General features: G+C 39.0%; 1 protein-coding gene across 4 annotated transcripts in view; it reads left to right on the top strand.

Moving 5' to 3' along the window:
* The window catches only part of ARID1B (AT-rich interaction domain 1B), a 325,115-nt gene that overhangs the window by 236,054 nt on the left and 66,165 nt on the right, over window positions 1-22,896 (top strand). For all 4 annotated transcript variants that reach the window (XM_083856435.1, XM_083856437.1, XM_083856436.1 and 1 more), the window contains 2 exons: window positions 7,623-7,712; window positions 22,606-22,785. In XM_083856435.1, the coding sequence (XP_083712561.1) occupies window positions 7,623-7,712; window positions 22,606-22,785 (270 nt within the window). The remainder of the gene's footprint in view (window positions 1-7,622; window positions 7,713-22,605; window positions 22,786-22,896) is intronic.

The following is a 22,896-nucleotide window of genomic DNA, read 5'->3' as shown; positions in this document are numbered from 1 at the left end:
TTCAAAATCTAAAAGTGATTCAGAGGCCCTGTAGAGGTGTGAGAGAAAGTGCTGGCAAGCTGTGGCTGCAGCTTCTCCCAACCCCTCTCATCCCAATTCACGCCATCACTTTGGAGGGACACATTGACAGAGTGCAAAACATGTGGAGGGGTGGTTAAACGAGACTTTAGAGGGGGAAAAAAAGAAATTAAGTCAGTGGCTGAGCTTTGAAGAGGTCTGTCTAGTGCAGAGCAGCAAGCGAGTGGGGAAGAAAGGAGCAAGCACCTCATCTAATCTTTCTTCTGGGGACCCAGGTGGACAAATTGGCAACCCTGTTCACAGCCTCCCCCCCAACCCCCTTTGTAGCGTAAGAACTGCTAATCGGATCCATGCTGCTGCAACTGTGGTTAGTTATTAACAGAATAAAAGCAGATTTCTTCAAAAGAACGGGTTGGGGAAAACGGCTCTACAAAATTGCAAGGTTGTTAGAATCTTAAATGCACAGCAGTCGGTTTTTCCCTATTCTGAATTAGGCGATGAATACGGCCTTTCATCTGTCACTGTGCCCATTTCTTCAGAAGGCAGCCAAACATTAGGCTTCTCAAACAAAAAAAAAAAAAAGAAAATTGTTTGAAAGAGGAAAAATATTGGGGAACAGGGAGAATAGGAAAACGAGAAGGAGAAATCAGGTTTTGTTTTTATTAATTTGGCCTGGTGAGAGAAATATGAGCTTGCCTGCTCTATTCAGTTCCTGCACGCCAGCCGCTGTGAACCACCGTTTCTGAATGTGGGGATTAGAAAAGATTTAACTGGTTGCTATCCTGGGCTGTACCATTCTGGACAGGCCTCCAGCAGAAATATCCTTTGGCTGGAAACTCTCCCGGGCTTAATGGAAATAATGCATTAAATAGATGTGGAGTTAGGCAGAGGTGAAAGCAGAAAGAATTTGATTCCCCCAAATGAAACTTCTCATAACTGTAAAGTGAAATTACAGGTCTGGGGTGGGTGTTACTGAGGATAAGAAGCAGTAATTCCTAGATTTAGACTGACTTATGCCTTTGCCTATAAAAGTAATTAAATGATGCATCCTTAATTTTGAGGAGCTCTACTGCCTTCCTGGTTTGCAGCAGAATTTTGGAATTTGTTGGAAAGGAATAGTCCTCAGGCAGGCAGGTGCTCGCTGGGACCTACTGGAAAGCCACTCATTATTTGGGTGAGTCGCATGCTTCTGAAGATTCCCATTGACAGCTTGCTTTGGGCTTATTTCCAAAATCTCAGGACAACACGCTTCATTTTGGGCCAAACACAGAGGTGACTTCTGGATGGGGCATGGATGAAATAGACCTGCTTGGCAGTGCCTGCTACTGCTCTCCCTTCCCCTCCAGAGCAAAAAGAGCTTTGGCCTTGGAGGGCAATATATTTTCTTTCTGCTCCTTGCCATCAAGACCATTGTCAGTTCAGGCAGTACTAACAATTATTTCACTTCATACTCCTCAGTATTTGTTACAGTCTTCATACCTTACTCAGAGGTTGCACAACCTCCGAGTAAGGAGTAAATCTTGGATGTCTAATTTGACAGACCCCAGTTTCAGCTACTTAATTTTTTTTTTTAAGTTCATAATATAATGAATTATTCTGTAGTAAAGGTGACATTTGGATAGTGTTCCATAAGTAATGCCTTTGGACTACACGCTGAGTAATGAGGATGAAACAAAATATTGAGTAGCTACCTCATCTGGTCAGTGTCGACTTTGCTTTGAATTAAATCTTATACCATGTCAAACAAGTAGCTTATACTCATGAAATTAAGATGTTTATGCTTTTGCATTTGTGTGGAGAAAAGTCAGAGTTGGGGTTCTCCAGGCCCCTTTGTTCATTGTTGCGTTTTTTAATGGCACTTTGAGAGCAATTTAGCACTTAAGTTACAGTGATTTCTTTGAAACTCACCCAGAACCCATTCCTGAGTTGGTGAATATGACATAGAGAGGAAAAAGAAGGTGAGAGTGTAACTTTCAAGTGTTGGTAGTCTGAGAATTTTACACTTTCATGAGAAGCCAAGTGGGGGGGTGGTTTACTTCTTGTTGATTTTACATGGATTGTGATACTCACATATGTTAGGGAATCTTGTGTCTTTGAAGCACCATACATTTGTTTTAAGAGGTAATATGGAAAATCAGGGCTAGGCCTGACAACAATCTTGATAACACTTTATGATGTAGAGCATCCATAAATCTGGCATAAATTGATAAGCTTTTTGTTCAGTAGCTTGTACAGAAGCTTTGTGTTGTTGCAATGGAACAAACCAGCTTCTTGCAGCCTCACCTTCAGTGAGCTTCTCAGCCAGCCACCAAAAGCATTCCAAGGCAGGAAGGTTCTGGGTTTGGTCCCAAGTTCCTGGGTCAGGGAGGTGGAAATTGTCTTGGTAAGCAGGCTGCAGTGGATTACCAGTGTTGTAAGGGGTTATTAGCTGCATTGTGGTGCTGAGCAGAGCCAGAAGGCTTGGTCTGAGTATGTTTCACTCTGCATATCTGAAAGGGTCCTCATGTCTTAGGCCTTTTAAAACATCTGCACTCAGATTACTGCATAGAAAGGAGGAAGATTTTAATATTTTGCATGTCTTAATTTGGGAGGATATGCAGACAACCCTTGCTTTTTACTTGAATGAATAAGTAATTTTAAAAACACTGTTGATACAACAGGAAGCTTGGCTGCAATGCATAAATTAAGGAAGAAAATAATCTTTATTCTTAAGGGGTCATAGGCTTTATAACATGAAAGAGGTAACACAAAACACATGACCAGTTTCCCTTTATGCTACCCATAGAAAAATTTCTTTCCTTTGAGGTCATTTGCACCTCACTTCCAATTTCCTGAAAAGCTCATTTGAAACACTCCCATATAGAAGCCTACTTATGTTCTTTCATTTCTGATTTAGGGATCCGAGACCCAGAATGTCTCTTCTGGTCTGTGAGCCTATATTGTAACACTGACTGTGTGATGATTATCCTATTATTTTATCACATTTCATCTCAATCACTAGATTTTCAGGACCTCATTATTCCTAAAACAAAGTTGTTTCAAGTAATGGCTTGATTATCCTCCTAAACATCGTCATGCTCTTTTTCCTCCCTGATATTTAGCCTCAAATATATATTTTAGAAAGAAGTCACAAAATTCCAGCTCTAGTTTTTGTCATAGTAAATAATACTCACACTTTGAGCTTCCTGTCATTTCATCCTGGTAGCTGGTTCCTATTCCAGTTTGCATTAGGCTTTCTGGGTTTGTCTCTATGAACACTCACTAGTGACACATCAGCAGTGATGTTGTGTTGTCTTACCTCTACTGTAAACAATCTTCCTAATTTATCTTAGTGATGAATTTGTTTCTTTGAGCGTGCATGACATGGTGGTTAGTTACAGCTGCTTGTAGGCTATCACTATTTTAGGTCAACAGGTATGGTCATATTTTTCCTTCCTTTTCTCCTCCTGTGTCTACCTGATAACCTACAGCTCTTCAGTTCTAAAAGGCTTGGTTCTGATCCATGTATATAAATGCTTGCATTTTTAATACTCCAAGCCAAAAGGTAGTCCCAAGGGTTCCTTATGTAGCATTTTGATCATCTTTTGTATTGACTAATATTCCCTACTTTGTGATCAATCAATGCCATTAATCCAGTTGTAGCTCTCGATTCCTAAATTAGATTGGCAATTGTCCCAAAGACAATCCACAAGATCTGTAACTTCTGCCTTTCCTTCAGCCTTTCCTTTAGCCTAGTGTTCCATTTTCAACACAGGCTGTGATCAGTCCCCCACCCTCCAGTTCCTCAGGCATCTTAAAATTCATATGCTTATATCCCTCCTTCCCCCCTTAACTGGTTATTTCCCAGAGGGAACCTGTTATCACCAAAGTGTTTTCTTGACTCAGTTTTCCAGGCATAATTCTGTTAGGTATTGTCCAGCTGGTAAAGGGTGTCACAGCTGAGCATCCTCCAGTATCATTGCAGTGATGGTAATGCAGAGAGCCCTCAGCATGTTTCAAAACATTGCTGATGTGGACTGTAAGGACCCCTCCTCAGCAGAATATCAAAGGTCTGCTCTCGCTTGCTATGTTGGCCCTAAGGAATTTACTTTTTACAGTTTAAGTGCATGGCTGTAGCCATAATGCAGTTGCTATTCAGTACTTTCCTCAGTCCATCTGTGCCAAATGTAGTATGCAGTCTCTCTTGACTCAATTTGAAGGGAAGATTTTCAAAATGAAAAATTTTAAAAGCATTTGACATAATTTAAAAAATGTAAAACCCACTTACAAATATAGTATTATGCATTTTTAAATCCCCTTACCTCTTCAGCTGACTTTTTTTTAATCTAAATAGCAGATACTATATTAGGTAGACTGCTGGTTTCAGTAGTTTTAACAACTAATTTTACTAGATAGCTATATAAATTTGAATAGCATTTTGCTCCTCAAATATAGGGGAAAGAACTACTAGCGTGGCAGCTTCTATCCTTTTAACATGCATTATTGCATTTTCTGTGTTTTTGCATAATAGTAGTATTGTGAAACAGCTGTAGTATTCTAGTACTTTGCATACATTTTGGCAGGTGGAGTATCTCACCAGTGTGGCAACAAAATATGGGAAAAAGTCATCCCTGTATAAACTTCCTTCTGTGTATCACTGTGTCAAAGGAGGCAATAGTCTGTCAGTGAAAAAAAAAAAAAAAACTGGATTTTTTTTTCTCTCTTAAATAGCTGTAGAAGTTACGTTAAAAACTAAAAAGGGTTGTTTTTCTTTTGTAGAAGTTTTCCTTCTCTAATAAAATAGATAAGTTTGTTCATGTATTATTTAAAGTGTCTTCCAAGAAACACAACTCCAGTACTGGTTGAAAGAGAAAAGGATTACTATCATTTAAAGGAAAGAAATGGAAAATCTTTAAGGTCATTTCTTTTCATGACAAAGAAACTTAAAAAGCATGGCAGACAGGATCTTCAAAGGTTTTAAAGGCCTGTCATCAGCTCCCAATCAATAGGAGTTAGATACCCAAATTAAGAGTTCAGTTCAAGTCTTCAAAGGTATTTGGGTGCTTAACCTCTTTTTACCTTTCACATCACTTCTAAGAATAAAATGGCAGCTCGATTGAAAAGATTTTGATGCAGTACCTTCATGTCCAGCACCTGGATAATCTGTAGCACCCACTGATAATTAGCATAGTGGATATTTCTCTTGAAAGTTTGTTACTTGTTAGAATATGTGCAGCATTGGTCATGTTTATGAAATCGTTTTTCTTTCTGAAACAAAATTCTGCTTTACAGTTTATTTAATAAGGAAAAAATCAGAAGTACACTGAAAAAATAGCATTAATGTTTGCAGAGACTGATAATTCTAGTGAATATGCAAAACTTAAAAGTCTGTATTGACTGAGGATGTGGAGGAAACTGATTTCTTTATAAAACTTGTACAGGTACTGTTGTACACCTTTACTTTACTGGTTTGTGATTGAACATTTACTTGTGCAGGATAAGGCTTCAGCCAGGTAATTGATGTCACTATCAGTGTAAAAAAAACCAGACACTGTCTATAATATGCAAAATATGTTTCCTATCATAGATACTCTCTGCACTGTAGCTTCTCTCAAACTTGCTAAGCGTCCACCTGAAGGAGGATCCTGCTGAGAGCTGTGCAGTGCAGTCAGAACCATCCCTGCTTTGTTTTTTTGTTAGTTTGGTTTTTTTTGGGTTTTTTTTAAGTGTTTGTAGAAATCTTAGATGGTTCCCATCTACTTGAAGTGCTCTCTCTGATAGCGGTGCCTGGGGCATACACAGTGGAAGTGGCAGTGCCCTGTGTTAACATGGAAATGCTGTTTGTTTACAGTCTTGAGTCACTGAATCCTTCCTGTCAAGCCGAAAGCTTTCATTATAATGCAGGCACTTACCATCCCCACAGCTTGCTCTTGAGTGACATCAAAACATAAGCTGGAATTTGTCATTATTATTGTCATATGCCTCAGAGTTCCTGAATGGGCCGTGAAACCCGAAGCCTTGGGCGCTGAGTGGCATGTTTGGTCTTTTGGAGGAACAATTCTGCCTCTGGTCCAGCATTTGCATCTCTGAGACAGTTGTCACAGCTGCTCCCGGTAATGTTGACTGTCATGTTTTTAGTGCAAAAGCACCTCATCTGAATAGCCAGGCTGTGGTTACACTCCAAATTTTACAGATTTTCTCTTTGTTCTGTATCAGTCTGGCCTTTCTTCAGAGTTGGTGCTGAGAGCTGGTGGCTTTGGGGCGGGCAGTGGATGGGGCAGAGCAGACACTTTTGCTTTCCTGCATTTGTGTCCGACTCGGGGCCCTTGGTTGCTCTAAAGGGCAGCCCCTGCTGCGCCGCTGTCAGCCCGGCTCCCAGTGCCAGGACCATCCGCAGGATTCCTGCTCCTGCCACTGCACAAGGGCAGCTGCTGAGCAGGAGGAAATGAGTCTCAGCAGGCACAAATCTATTGCCTGTGTTTTTATTCTTTCCATTTCTTTCAAATGGAAAACAATCTGAACAGTTTCTGAGCATGAGGGATATAATTCTGTCTGCTGCTATTTATACCGTGCTCGTCACTACAAGTGTCTAACTGCTTAAAGTATATATTTGCTGCCTAACCTGAGGTGGTCTTCAAGCCTCTTGGGCTGTCACGAGCAGGCATGTCTCAGAGCAAAGAGGAGTCCTAGGGGATGTACAGGCCTCATTCTTCCTCCTGCTCGGGCTGGGGCAGGTTGACTCTTAAGCTCGAGGTCCCTGGGGCTTTGGGAGGGTGGTAAGATGGACCTCTCTGCTTGACACGGTGTTGAATGGTGACCCAGAGAAGTGACTTGAATCAGTGCAATGAGCATCTGCCTTATTACCCCTTAACACTGAAAGGGAACGTCCTGAGCCTCTGGGAGTGCTCTGCTTGTTTGGGTGGGTAGACAGCAGTGGATGTCTTTTGAACAAGGTCGTAAAAATGGATGCGTCTGTTCTGGATAGTTATTTTAATAAATATCTTCCTTTTGCTTTTATTTGAATAATAAGATACCCCTTTTCTGTCTCATCTCTTTCAAACATTCACCACGTGTGCCTACATGTTATTCTTTATTCCCATATTCTACATGGACATTCAAACCACTGATTCATTGAAATACTTTTTAAACTGTTGTTGTTAGTCATTTTTGTATTGACCGAATTTTTCATTGGTAATATTGTTGGCAGCAGTCCATGTCTGCCTGGCTGGAGGCCAGTTTAAGCTAGGCAGGATGAGCCCTATTGTTCAGCAGACTTGGATTTTGTTAAACTCCCTAACAGAAATATGTGTCAGGAGATTTGCAGCTATAAATTGGATCATGTCGGTGAGGTTGGGAACTCGCTCAGTGCGAAATTGAACATTTCACCATGCCTGTTGCTAAATGTGTTTGTGCATGTTTCCTCTATGGGTTTCAAAAATAAAAGGGAAAAAAAAAAAAAAAAGAAAAACGTATGAAAAAAGCTAGACCTGTTGAGCTCTGTCTTTACCTTATGCATCTGGTACTTTCTTTGATGTTGAGTGGTTGAAAAATGCAGCCATGCTTGGTTTTGTGCACTGAAATGCTAAAAGCAAGTGTGTTTTCCCTTTTCTCTCTGTGTGTTACAGGCAGTCAGATGCCACCGCAGCCTCCTGGCAGCCAGTCAGAATCCAGCTCCCACCCTGCCTTGAGCCAGTCACCAATGCCACAGGACCGAGGTTTGTTAGGTGTTGGGGACTTTTCAGTTGGTGCCAAATGCAGCCTTCATTTTAAGTTGCACATTAGCACTGGGAGATTTCCTGGTATTTCTTTTCTTTTCCCAGGGAAAATAATGACAGTCTCCATTGTAAAAGGTTTGGGGGGTTTCCATCTCTGGGGAAGGAGCAACTGAATAGCAGGTTTTACCAAACTATAACTGAAAACAAGGTTTTCTCAAAATACAGTGAATGCCCAGGGTATAAAGGCAGTTTCTGTAAATACTTGAGTCATGTCCTGGAGAATACAGCTCTTTGTTGTCTATCTTGGAATTAAGATGTAGAGAAAGAGTGCTAACTAGGAGCAGTTTTGCTACTGTTCTTAAAATTGTCATCTTTAATATCTTTGCATGGACACAATAGTCCTCTAGCCAGTTCTAGGATAAAAATATCTTTAAATATAAAGGGAAATCAAATATTTAGGTCAAATGGTTCAAACATTTGGAAATCTTGCTATGGAAAACCTTGCAGGCAAGAGCACTGTTCTAAAAGGGTGCTCCCTACCGTATGCTCACAAAAATAAGCAGAGCATTTTTAAGTTACAGTTCCTTTTTATACTTTAAGTCCTTTCTCCTTTCACCTCCTTTCTCCCTAGTTCATGGAAGATAGTTGTCACAGCTTTGTTGTGTGGCCATACGTGTGATCAACTGCTGTAAACTGGGCATCATGTCCATGCAGTGGTTAACATGTGCCAGTGACAGGCTTGCAAAACAGACACATGATAACTGTGATAAACATGGAGTTATTTATGAAATGCCCCTCCTAAAATGTCTTGCTTCCAGAAATATCCCAAGTAGCACCATATGGGGATACCATAAATACTAGAAGTTTTCTCACAGTGAAACAAGTTGAACTCACAGAATGACAAATTTCTGGGATAGCATCCAGGAGGAGCTAAGAGAACTCACAAAGAAGAGCAGAGAGTCTTAATTTTTGCTATTTTTCTGGGTTGAATGTCTCCTCCTCCAGGAATGCTGATTAATGAGAACATGAAATACAGAATTCCATGCTCATTTGTTTTGTTTCCTTTTCAGTCATTCTTAATACTCAGTTGTTAGTGCAGGGACTTATTTTCCCATTAAAAATATTCAGACTAACATACATATTGGGTGAAAAAAAGAATGGCCTCAGTACCCAATACAAATATATGATAGAAATGTCACAGGGCAGCAGGAATGGATCAGATGGAGGCTTTGACGACCCAAACATCTCAGAAAGATGTGTGCATTTCCTGGCACAACTGGGTCTTGGCATAAAATGTTATAGTGCCCAGTAATAATTATTTCTGCAGTGTGTGTTCCTCACCTGGCTTTGGGGGACAAGTTATGCAAGTCTGACAGAGCTGGAAAGGTCGAACCTCTCTGTTCTGCTGTAGAACAAAACTGGGGTTCACTGTATGGTCAGGAGAGGCAGACAGAAGTAAAACAGAAGACAGCTGCCATAATTGGGAAGTCAAACAAGTAATTAACAGTGAGAGAAGTAAAATTTACAGATTGATTTAGTTTGCTTTTTCCCCTCTGCAGTGAGAATTGTAGGTATGTTCTTAGAGAAAATGTGTTTAGGAACGTTGCAGGTTTTGCACACTTCATATGCAAAATCTGGTGTAGTATGATGTATGTAGTATGCATGATCCTTGTGACCCAGCTTGTACGAGAAGTCCATTTGTTTCATGCAGGAGATTTAAAATTTGTAACTAGCTAGGTCATATTGATTTTGCAGAACATGTTCCTCAAAGCTTCTCTAAAGTCTGTGCTGTACACGCATAAACATGCGTGCATTCCCTTTTGTGCCCTGTCATTGATTAGAGGCTCCTTTGAAATGGAAAACTTCACCTTTTAAAAAGGCTGTTACATTAGTTGATTCCTTTGCTTGCTTGAACTGGCTTCCACAGAACTTGAAGAAAGGAAGGAGGGGGAATGATGGGGACTCAAAGGGAAGGTGCTTGTCATTTACTGATAAAAACCTGAGCAGAAAATCGTTGCCGCTAAGGACACCTGATCCTTGGGCATCTGTTACAGTAATTTAAACTCTCGGCTTACTGATACACTTTCTCCAAAAAAAGAGAAGAAAAAAAAAAAGGAAAATGAAAACAAAAACCCCAGAGACCCTCCATAGGATAAGGTAATGTTTGTTTTCACACTTTGTCTAGCATTTCTTTCCTTGTTTAGAAAGAGAATTGGATGACCAAAAGACTATTAATCATTGCTTGAGCAGAATCCTCTGCTCTCAATACTTGACAAAAATGTTATTTACCACCTATCCTGAAGATTAACCAATGGGTGGGGTCTGAGCTGTAGCACTTTTGGATACTACCTTGAACCATTTAGTTTGCACTTAGTTTTTTTATTGTTTAAGTATTTGATTATATTTTATCGTGCTTTCCGTGGTTACTCAGCACTCTTCTGGGATTTTTATGTTTGTCTGCCTAAGACTCTACATCCCCTATCTCACAATGCAGCATGAAGCAATGACCACATGTTTACATGTACATTCTGTGTGAAAGTAGGGGAGTAGTAATACAGTGCATATATACAGTAATAGGAGTTGGGGGATTGGAATTTTTTTGTGCACCTCAGCTTTCTTTTTGTATAGTTTATTTCATACTTTCTGTAATAAGCATTAAAATGCTTACTTTTAAAAAATAATTTTTAATTTTTTCATGACCTGCTCAGTGTAAATGTAGCCTGCTTTCTAGGCACTTCCATTCTTGTCCCACAAACAGTAACTGGACAGTATTGTTTGATGCCCAATCAATGAAATGCTTTTAGTTCTACCAACACACATTTTCTACCTAAGAAACAAGAAATTGCATTTATTTTATGTACAGAACCTATTTCTTAGCTCACATGACCTGGAAAGCAGTGGGACTTGAAGCCAAGTCCCATACATCTTAAAGAACTGATGGAGCTGGACAGCTGTGGAGACAGACAGAAGAGGTGTCAGAAGTCTCTTGGAGAAGCAAGAGTGTGTTTAACTGCTGGTGAATTCCAGCAAGTACCGTTACTTGGGGCTACCATAATGACAGTGTACTCATGACTAATTGAGGTAGTCATCAAAACTTGCTGGTTTGGGGAGGAAGGAGGATGCACATCTTGCTCTCCATTTTCTAATAGATCTGCTCCAGACTTTCCTTTATATGATCAAAAGTAGGGCTTTGTATTTTGTGTTTACTGAAGTCAGACTTCTTTATAAATTTGTTTTGCATCGGCCCCAGAGGTAAGGCAGCAGTAATACCTCAGCTGTCATAATCATTCAGTAAATACCTGAGGTACACAGCCACTTGAGTTCCCTATGTTCAGCTGTACTTTGAGGATGTCCTTAGTAGCCAGAACTGCTCAATGAGTTAGAAGCTATTTCTAGGGATCAAACAGAAGCCCACCACACCCCAACTGACCTTCTAAATTAATTTCCTGAAGCTGCAGCCTGAAAAAGAAATCTTCATCCTGGCCTTTAGCTTACACTTTGATTCTTACTTTTGTAAACTAATGGAGATTTCTGTCTACTTATATGAACACTAACCTCTGCAAGCACTGTTAGGAAAGTATTTGTCAATAATGTTGAAATAGGCACTTTTACCCCTGCAGGAATGAATGGTTCCTTAAGTAATTTTGAAAAAGCTTAGAAAATTTGCCTGCTTTTAAATAGTGTTTTCATGCTTATGCAGTTGGGTACGTAGATGTCGGGTTTCAGTCTTATATTAAAATAGTGAATTGGGAGCTCCTGAAAACCATTGAATTTAATGAAAACAGTTAATGACTTCACATTATCACTCTAGCAAGCACTCTCATAATGGGGATACTTAAAGAAGCCTTATTTATTAGTGCAAATGTATATGGGTCAGAATTAATTTTTAAAAAATCTTTAATTGTTTTCCCCTTATAATTTTCACAGCGGTACATAGTTAAATATTCATGATAATGCTGATGATATGCTAAAGGTCTGAAATAGATCTGGAGTCTCAAAATCAACACAGGTTATTTAACCCTTTTCATCTAATGCACCACTGGGGACTTGCGGAGTGAAATCCCAGAGCACTGGAATAATTAGAAGACAGTAATGAGGATTTAATTAGTCCTTGAGATATGCTGAAATAGGACCACTGAGAACTTTTCTTTTTGGACATGGATTGCAAGCAGAATTGATGCCGTTGCAGCTGCTGTGATGTGCTGGAAAATGTATTCCATTGCTGGAGGCAGTTTCATGGCAGCATTCTGTGCCTGTCAGATCTATGTGGACAGTGCCTGGAGTAATCACCTCCAAAATTGTTGAATAGAAGTTGCCGCCTTCTGCATCACCTTCTCCTACTACCTTTTCATTTTTTTTCTTTTTTATGTCATTCTTTCTGTTCTACCTTTATTTTGTTCCATTGTTGACATCCAGCTTTTGAGGAGTGTTGTACAGTTGCATGCTCTGTTAAAAACATATCACAGTCGGGGACAAGGAGTAAGAAACTGCTCTTAAGAGTACAGGTGTTACACTAAGCAAAATTTGGATCTTTTTGACACTGCTGCTTGTAAGGTTTATCCTCAGATCTTGTCCTTATTTAGTATTAGATCTTCACAGAAGTGATATTTATCAGTAGCTGCAATGTAGTAAATTTAAATAGCTTTTTTGGCAGTCAAGATGTTATCCAGTAAGAGGTTGTAACAGATGGGATGTGATCAGGCATTTTGATGTTCTCTTTGTGCTTCCCTACAAACACTAAGTAACAACTGAATTCCTGTAACTAAAATTTCCTAATTTACCCATTAGGTTTCATACAGGTATTTTTCTCCCCTTTAACTATTTTCTGGGCATGCTTATTTGTACACAGTCATTACATAAATCCCACTGTCATTCATTTTCTTCTAACGAAATATAAATGTTTTTGCTTGTGTGGAAGATTCAGAATACCAATCAGGTGTTTTACACCTACAATTCCTGATCAGATTTATGGTTTAATACTGACATTGGATGGTAGAGATTCCTTTCCCTGAAATCTATTTTCTTCTTAAGAAGAGAAACCAGAAGGAAGAAAATAGATCAAAGAATTCTTATTGCAACAAAAAAGATACTGTAGTTTGCTTTTAGATCTTAAAAAGACTTTTTCCTTGAGAATACGTTTTTTGCTCTCATTTGGGGATTTGGGATCTATTCAGAGCACTGAGGAGCTAGAGAATAAAATGATTCTTGTCATTAACATTCTTCTGCTTGCCATGTTAACGATGACACCACTTAAGGTGAAATCAGACTTGGTAATAAGTTTACTTGATGTAGACTGAAGTGTTCAGGCTCTTAAAGAAAGATGCTTGAGACATGCATAGAGTGCAAAGCCACAGGTATGTTTGAGTGCCTCTTCTGCACACAGCATTCTCCAAGTGGGTCAGTGCAGGGGAGGTGAGCTCTGTCTGGTATGCAGGAACACTCTGCCAGGCTGGGCAGAAATCATGCCCAGAAAACTGGGGTTAGAGGAACTGTGCCCTCAACAAGCAGAAAAAGTGCATCACATAAGGAGGAAAAGCAGGTTATAGTTGAAATGTCACTCCAGCTCTGTAAAACATCACTTTTTTATCTTGAGGCACATGATGAGGTAGGAGCATGATGCATAGGAGTACATGGAGCTGGTCTGCATGTGAAGGCAGAGCCATGCAGTAGAGCCAGGCACTAAGCTTTTTTGGTGACTCAAAAAGCTACATTACTTTCTCAACATAGTGAGTGCTAAATTTATCAACAGTCTTTTAAAAAGATCAGACCATCATTCATTTTTACCTCTGTATTTTTAATTGGATTATAAAAGTGGAAGTGCACTGCAATGTAGTGTCAGTGTGATAAGCAGGTTTTCTATATGTGTATGCACTATTTTTCTTTGCTATTTTGATTAGCAGTGCACGGCAAAAAAGCTTACAATATGTCTACTTTGATTAGTAATCAACATCACTGGGATGAAAAGTTACTATTTTTCTCTCTGAGCTATGGAGTGCATAGTTTTATGTCTTTGTCTCTCAAGTGTTTCAGGAAAATCTGCTTTTCTTGCCTAAAAGTGTTAGAAATTATGTTACTTTGCCAAAACAGGTTAATTCTTAAAGAAATCAATCGCCATTTCAGGATGCTGGTTCCAGACTGTACTTGGATTTCAGACATACACCAGCCAGTCTCAGCTTTAGGTTGATCTGATTAGTTGTGGCCTATACTACATATACAGCAGGCCATCTGCAAGAAGAATCAAAGGAGGACAAAAGGATATGATTTACATACGATATGCCATGCTGGGAGACAGCAAAACTGCAGAAGTAGGATGTGAAATAGGTAATGATATCTGTACAATCAAAACCCAGAGTCAGGCCTCAACAAATAAATTTTGTATACTAGCAGCTGGTCATTGCACTCTTCTTGCTGATGTTAAATCTTGTTATACTTGGAGATGAATCTTTATTTCATTTTTTAAATGAAATTGGGGATTCTCTTTTTGACATTAGAGAGCAGAATTGACTTATTCTGAGAGAGTTTATATAGTTGCCAGCAGAGAGACTTCTCAATAGAAAAGTTTCCACTGACTTCATTAGGCAGCCATCAAATTCCCTGCCTCTGGGCTCAGGGAGCAAGATAAGCTACAGCAGTAGCAGATGGAGAACTTGACAGAGTGACAGTCAGTGTTGCTGTCACATACTTCATGTAAGGTTACTGGGTATGATTCCTGTCCCTGGGAGAGCTTCCCATCGTGGCCTGTAAATTGGGAGCTGCCAGTGGTCTGCCTGTTCAACAGCACCGTGGTTATCAGGACACTCTACTTCCTTGGTACCTAAGTACTTTTATGAAGCTTCTGTAAGCTTTTATGAAGCTTCTGTAAAGATAAACAACCTCTGATCTAAGACCCTTTATGTCTGTTTAAATTAATATACAGGGCAGTGAGTTGAGATCTATATATGTATATTAATAGCTAACACTGGATAATTCCTACCATTCCAAAGGATCCCAAAAGAATAAACACTCATCAGGGAACAGCTGCAAATCATGGAAAGGAAAAAATCAGTCAAATCATAAATTGTGGTAAAAATAAGACTGAGGCAAAGGCACTTTGGGACTGAGGACAACACATTGATTTTGTGTTTTCGAAAGAAACAACATTTTTTTACATGTGTGCAACAGAAGACACAACACATATATTTTAGTATCATCCACAAAATATATAGTGATATTCAATGTATTTACTTCATGAAAAGGAAGATCTGAATTGATTCAAGGAACCTTTGAACAGCAGTCTCTGAGGAGGGTAAAATTTTCAAACCTGAAGTTTAGACCATTAAGCCTGCAGTCTTTGCACATTACACATTATAAAGTGCTGTTCCTTCCTTGCTCTCCTCCATGATTTTCCTAAGTGTGTGCGTTATTAGCGAAATTTAGACAAATGTTGATTGTGCAAAGCAGACGGACTCCTCAGGTTTTTCATGTTGCTTCGGAGATTAATTCCAGCATCCCAAGCTCTACCTACTGAAATTCAGGATTCCCTCTGGGCGCAGCTGAGAGGGCAGGGTGTGAACTTTTGTACTGCAAGTCACTGTGACTCTGGCTTTTCAAGCACCATAGTTAAAGCATCTTGTGTAAGGTATATTACAGTAACAAATTATGTGTAAAATGGTGGATGAGCAATGTGTGTTTTGTTTAGCCTGTACACAAACATCTCCACAAATGTCTTTCCTTCTTTGTCCTCAGTATACCACTTAAAATTTGCATCAGAGAGCATTATGCAAGGTTTGCATTAGGAAAGGTTGGGTATTTCTTCCCCAGCTACCATCTGGGTAATCTGTCTGATCCTTCCCCAGATTCTAATTTATCAATGATAGATTATAGGAATTTCAAGGCTAGGCAGTAGCAGAGGGAGGTTTAGGGGTGGGAAAAATTTAAACATTATTGCATGCTATACATAGACTGGGTTTTGTAATATCAGAGAGAGAAGCAGAGGAGATTCAGCCAGTTAACCTAATAGCACAGCTGGTAAAACACTAGGAGGTCTGGGTTAAAACCTTAGCTAGGTCATTAGTTTCCATCTTCCCCAAAGCTATTCACATTGTGAAGAGAAGCAGTCAGACAAATAAACAGTGAGGAGACTGTAAGATAGATATTAAAGCCTAATAAGAAAATAATTTTAAAGAAAAAGGAAAACAGTCCAGCACTTTTTCTTAAACAGAACATTGGTCTTTTTGTGGAAACAAGAAATACTGCAGTGATCTTTGCAGGAAATCCTAATTTTGCTATGATGATATTTTCCTTTACTGCTGTTTCACATAAGCAAAGAAACATTCTTTGTTGAATGGGTGTGAAGAAATGCGGTGGTTGTACTGCAGTTATTAGCAGATGCCATTGTGAAAATAAATTGTCCAGTTACCAAAGGGAAATCATCACACTGTTACTCTAGCCTAGAGAACTTCAGATGGTTTTAGTGGTGCTCTGATGGACTTGGAGAAGCTGGCAAGGTTTATGTGGGTTTTTATGTGGGCTGAAAAAAATACCTCAGTGTAGAAACTTGATTATGTTTTTTCATGGTTAATGGAGAAACATTAGAAGAACTTCTAATTAGAAGAAGAGTTCATTAGAAGAAGAAGAGTTCTCAGAAGAACTGAGAGAGTGAATGTGTGAGGAAGGAAAGATTGCCAAAAACTGTATCATGTATGTGCAAGCATTTGCTCTTTTTTTCTCAAAGAACTTTCTCCTAAAAACATTTTGGAACTTTTTTGCATTTTAAATAGAATGTGATTGGAGAAAGAAATAAGAAATTCTAAATACTTTTTAAAACTTTTTAAAAATATTATATCTGAAGATATTGTATTGGTGCAGTGCAGGTATTTTATTTAGTTGATTTATTATTTCTTTTATCTGCCTATTAAATGAACAGGAATATTGAAAATTAGTATTTGCATTGTCTAAATGAGATTGACACTGCAAGCCACTCATGCTCACCAACACAACACCCTGTGATGTGTGTTGCTAAGTCAGATGCTTTGTGTGTGTCAAACATAGGTCTAGCTGGGCATATGTTAATACAGTTGCTTTCTGGAAAATGAAAATAGGATCTGAGGTATCTTGAATGTAAAGAAATCTTGTGCCCGCTTGCTCTAAATACCAGCGGTTTTTTATGCCGCATGATTTCACTTGATTCACTTGGTTTATTTTCTGGTACATGGGTCAAACCTTCACCAGTTTCTTAATTGCTGTTATTTGTTTAGACCTGTATAACATTTTTGTCCACTTAGATTTTTTCCAGTACCTCTCACTGTGTTCTTTTCAGTGTTTATTTTAAGTAGCACCTTAGGGGGAGGTATCTGGCCAGTGACAGTAAGTAGTTTATGGCCAGGTAGAGCTGGCCCCCCATAAGCAATGGCACAGTATTTTCTCAGTTCCTGCTGTCCATAAGCCACACATCTCCCGGTCTGACCACAACATTTGAAGATGCTTGTTCAAGTACCATCTGCAGACAACCTGGTAGCATATTTAGGGTTCTGGTATCACAGGCTTACATGAGAATAACCAACTCTTTCAATTACTAGAATGCTTAATTAATGTGTGAGTTGTGTTCTGTTGGATGTTTCCTTGCAGTGCTCTGAGGTGCTGACTGTGGACATGTTTAGCTGGGAAGAAACCCAGGCATGATTCACCAGCCCAAAGCCTTCCTGAGCTGTCCTTGCCATCTGAAACGGGTGGGCTGGGCAGAGTTTCAGTGTGACCATGATGATGTTCCTCAGCATCCTGCCATGCTAACAGGGTGTCAAATCACAGAATAATGCTTTACACCAACATGTCTGTCTCAGTGTTGTTTATCCACAGACCAGCTAGATTTGGGAGTCACTGCTTTAGATCCATCACAGTTCTTTTGTGTACTCTGGTGAAAATCCTGAGAGAGCAGATACAACCCAAACTGCTGTCTGAGGAAGGAAGGTCTGCCAAAAATTTGTGTCATGGGTGTGCAAACATTTGCTCTTTTTTCTCAAGGGTACTGACCAGTGCCTTGCTAAAATATCAAGCATTGGAAATTTCTATGTTTCTCCCCACACACAAGTTTTTCCTTGAGAGGTAGTGGAAAATAACTCTTCACATACTTAATTCTTTTGAGCTGATTCATAAGTACAGGATTTTATGTTATTTTTCTCTAATTAGTTGATGATCAGTGTATGCATCCAATCTGTTTCTACTGTCCTTATTCCATGATTTTCAGAATAATAAGCCTATCTAGCTAGTAATAGCCCTTCAGCCTCTGCCCTTGAACAACTTGCTTGTTCTTTACTCAGAAAGGTTCCTCAGTTGTTTTGGTCCCAAGCTCTGTCACTAAGCATGCCCCTCTAGAAAGAGCTGTGGCCCATTGTATTTTTTTTTCTTGTGTAAGTTCATTTTTACCATATACTGTTGCACATTGTACCTTTCCTCATTTTTTATTGATCAGATGTGTAAGTTAATGATGATCTGCTATCACTGTAAACTCCAAAGTTTTTGTGAGCTTAAAATGAGTAAGCGTTGCACATGTTTTCAGGTTTAATTGATTCATGAAAATCAATGGACTACTCCTGGCTAAATCAAAAGACCTCTCATTGACCGTGGGTTAAGTGTGTGCCAATAGGCAGTTGCTGTCCATCAACTGATATGCAATAACCTGTTCCTTTGCAGTCACTTCCTTTCTGTTTGAGCTTCTGCTTTTCTGTAAGGTTTTTTCATATTCAAGCCAAGATTTTAAAATATCAAAAGAATCCATCTGAGATTTTATGGCAGCACCCAGCACGTTCAGTGGGTGTTTTTCATGAGTAGTACTAAGGTGAAAGTATCCAAGAAACAGATGGGTTTGTATTGGTCAATGTACAAATGTAAGATAACCTTTGTGCATAATTTCATGAAGCTTTTGTAATTTACTATTGTATATCTGTTTTCTGTATACATATGCCTGAGGGAAAGACAAGGTTTTAAATGTTTTTAGAAAGGCATCATTGGTGGTATTAGCTATATGATGTGTATCACCAGATGTTAGTGCCCTTTAGAACACCAGAAGCTTCATTTTTGTCTTTTCCCACATCAAGGAAGCAGAAACACTTCTCTCATAAGCATTGCTTGTTTTATTTTTTCTCTGTATTTTGCTAAAAAGAAAGAAGAAAAATAAAATGCTATCTGACCATTTTTAAACACACTATGTATGTTCAATTTGAACATGCAGATGTATTTTATTATTGTTATGGTTTGATAATTGTTAATAGTATGCTACTCTTCCACTGGAAAAAACAAACAAACAAAACAAAACAAAACAACCTGTAAAGATGACTCTGCAATGTTAAAATGGTTTTTAATACAGTCATTCTTCACATATGTAAATGTAGTATAAAAGCTAACGAGAAAGGAGGAGAATGCTTCTGGCAGGGTCACTTTATTCAGCTGCTTCTAAAATAGCTTAGTTTGCCAAATCTCACTCAAGTGTTTTTTCAATAAGTAATCTTTTGTTGTGATGGCAAGTAAAGCATCACCTCCACCTCTTTTTATCATTAATATTAACGGAAAGGAGTAGTTTTGCTCACTGATGAGTATGTAGCCACTGCAATTTTTAAAGGCTTAATTCATAGCTGTTTCCTAGCAGTTTAAAAGACAAAACAACCCACCTTGTTGTCACAGGAGTTGACATGTCAGATGCAGTCTGGCTGTTAAATCACTTCACTGCCATGACTCCAGTGCACCTCTAATGTAATCCTACTTTCATTCTTTACAGAAGAAAACTTTATCTTAGATCTAATTTTCTGGAAAGAAAATTTATTTCTTTTTGTATCGGCTATAAGATGAAGTTGAACACTAGGGAAAATGTGTGTAAATAAGGAAAAATGAATGTATGCCAGCTGCTCCCTTTCATTTCTGATAAGATTTTTAGAATTGATGTTGCTTTTTTCTTTATGATGCATGAATGTTAATGTGTTGACCGGGAACCCTTTCCTCTCTAAGACATCTGAGCTTTCTGCAAATATTTAAAACACTTGAAACTCATGCACTGGTCTCTGGATGTTGACTGGGCTCTCATGGAGGTTGATGAGGATAGACTCCTCTTTGTTGTAATTGAATCCAGATCACAGTAAGAACTGTTCTTTGCTATCCCACATCTCACCTGTAGCTGAAAGGACTCCTCTGCTCTCTGGCAGGAGATTGGAGCATGTCCTGTTTTAATGCCATGCTTCAGTTACAGACAGTAACAGAGTATAGCATAGCACAGATAGTCTTCCTGAATTTCAGGATGCCTTTTCCTTAATTTTTTATCTTCCTTTAAGAGAATAGCAAAGCCAGCCTTGATTTGAGAGGAATCCTACACCCTCTGAGATGATGAAACTCATGCCTCATTGTCAAAATGAGTTTAGGAGTGTATTCCTTTTTTGTTGTGATAATCAACATCTTTATGAAACTCAGACTAGAGCGTGAGTTTGAGTAGTATCACACAGTTATCTCTCCTCTTGAGTTACTGGCATGCCCCCAGCTTGGTTTTGGCCAATGCTCCCTGAGCCACAGCCCAGAGCATGGATAAGGCAGGACAAGAGACTGTGCACAGAAGTCATACAGATAAGATTACCAGGAGTGAGTAATCAGTGGAAAGGTTTATCTGGATGGACACAAGTGTCCCACTCTCCTCCTGGCATGTTTTATTCATGACTGTACACATAGCTGTACAGTCCATTCCACAGCATCCAAAATGAATGAGGAGAAGTTTACTGAAGAAGAGATCATTTGAGTAGAAACACTTATTTTTACTTATTACTTATTTATTACTTATTAGTCTGGTCACTTGAGAAGCCTTTTTGACAACAGCAGAGCTGGTTAAAACTGAAAATCTCCACATTTTTCATTAGACATTAGTCCATGTTATCCATTAGCTTCAACAACCAGTAGTCCCTCTGCATCACTACTGGAAATTACTGTACCAGTAGATGTTCTGTGTATCACCCTTCCTTGTGGTGTTAAGAAAAGTACTGTTTGCAATAATAATGGGGCTGAAAAACCTTAATCACTAGCACAGTGTTTGGAAAGTTATCTTATATAGATTTAAAGCTGAACAGAAAAAAAACCCCTCACTTGTGTACTAGACACAGGAGTAACTTTACTGTCTTTATAATAAAAATCTTAGTGTGACCAGTACAATTTTTTTCATTCAAATGGATCCCACAAGAGTGATATGTATGGTGTGTGTCAGGAACATTGGTATTTATTTTGTACAGACATACGATTGTATTAGGTTTTTGAATTACAGCACTGTTAGCAGAAGACATAGCCTTTGTAAGAAGAGCTGAGCCCAGAGTGGAACAGTTTTAAAACAGTGTTATGAAAATCAAGGGATCTGTTTCAAAATAAATCTAAATGGAGAAGGTCATGCAAGTTTTCCTTCACAGAAGTGTGGAGTTTTCCAACCAGTACAGACCAGTTTCCAAGCTGCCATTTTGCACTCAGTTTTTTGCTGTATCATGTGTCAGTGTCTGCTCTACCTCCAGAGCAAGTGCCAGGTTCTGACTTTGCAGTTCAGGTGTGATCAAGTTCCTTGTCTTGGGGCTTGCACAAAGATCAGGAAAAATTGATGCACATTCTGCCAAATCTTGCAGTTGGAGGTTTAGCACAGTATGGATTGAGCTGTTCATAGCACGAAAAAAATGGGCACAAGGGGTGCAAAGTCATCTCATCTTCTGGTTTTTCTCCTTACAACCTTCACCTCAGTGTTTCCAGTTATGAGTTTGATCACATGTCTGGATATGGCTCAGAAAAAATTGCCTGTCTTTATTAATCAGGCATTGAGTGTCTGGGGTGGGGGTGATGTTTGGTGCTAACTGGTGGGAGGACACCCCAGCCCTGTGGGAGAGTCATCCCTTTGTGCCGCACAGCGGGGCTCACCCGGCGTGGTGGCAGCACAGCCAGAGCTGGCCTGTGGCATGCGCGGGTTTTGCCTCGCAGGGAAATGGAAAGATGAAATTTAATATGCAAGCAGAACAGGAAAGAAAGTGGATTTCCTCTAGAAATAAAAACCCACCTAAATTTTGCCAGCACATCCTCTTCAACATTCAAAGCAGCAGAAATGTTTCCGGGTATAAAACGTCAGAAAACCAGCATTCCTATATAGACATTTCATGGGCAGGACTGCAGGATTTTTCCCAATTCATGAAAACTTTAAAACCCCTACGCAAAACCCTCTTTTTCCTTCATTTAATAGGCTTAGTTCTGTTCCTTCATGTGAAGCTTCTAAATTTGATGCTGTTTCACTAGGTCTCTTGCTGTAGCTTTTGAACCTTAAATTAAATTGGGATTCATTAATACATTTACAGAAGGGGAAAAAGGAGAGAATGCAATGGAATGTGCAGGGGAGAGACTAGAAGAAGGACCTAGAGCAAAAATGCATAACAAAACAATTGTTATTTCTGGTTGGTATCACTAGTATTCACATAGAGGTATATTTTAATTCAGGTGAGTTCATTGAAGTGAGGCATTTTGGTAGTGACATAATTTTGGAAGATGTGATACTACCACCATAACTCATCAGGCAAATTCCCTAGTACTGCTAATTAGGTAATGTAATATTTGCCTTTAATTTTTTTCCCTAAAAGTTGTTTTAATTTTAGAATTAACACCCATTTGTAACTAAGCAGGACTGCCCTGTCTTCATTTACAAGTCAAGGTTTTCAAACCTTATGTACAGGTTTTGGTGGTTGAGACATCATTGCTGACTTGGAGATGTGTTTGGTTTTGTTTGTATGAACAACAGCAGTTTTCTGGGTATTCTTAGTCTGAGATAACTAAAGAGGGTTGGTTTATTTTAATGCCAAAGGTTTTTTAAAAATAAAGAACAGTTATCTGAATATTAATTTTTGCTTTGATGCTTTTCTCACTATAGGTTTTATGGCAGGCATACAGAGGAACCCCCAAATGTCACAGTATGGACCTCAACAAACTGGACCTTCCATGTCACCACACCCCTCACCTGGAGGTCAAGTGCATCCTGGAATTGGTAGCTTTCAGCAGAGTAATTCAAGTGGTACTTATGGGCCTCAGATGAGCCAGTATGGACCACAAGGTAAAATGCTTGCTAGTAATAGATACAATAATTTTATATATATATATATATATATATATATATATATATATATATATATATATGTGTGTGTGTGTGTGTGTCTGTATCGCA

Source organism: Zosterops lateralis (assembly GCF_965231275.1).
Source record: "Zosterops lateralis genome assembly, chromosome: 3".
In the NCBI taxonomy this organism is placed as follows: Eukaryota; Metazoa; Chordata; class Aves; order Passeriformes; family Zosteropidae; genus Zosterops; species Zosterops lateralis.
This window is presented reverse-complemented; position numbering and strand designations above follow the sequence as displayed.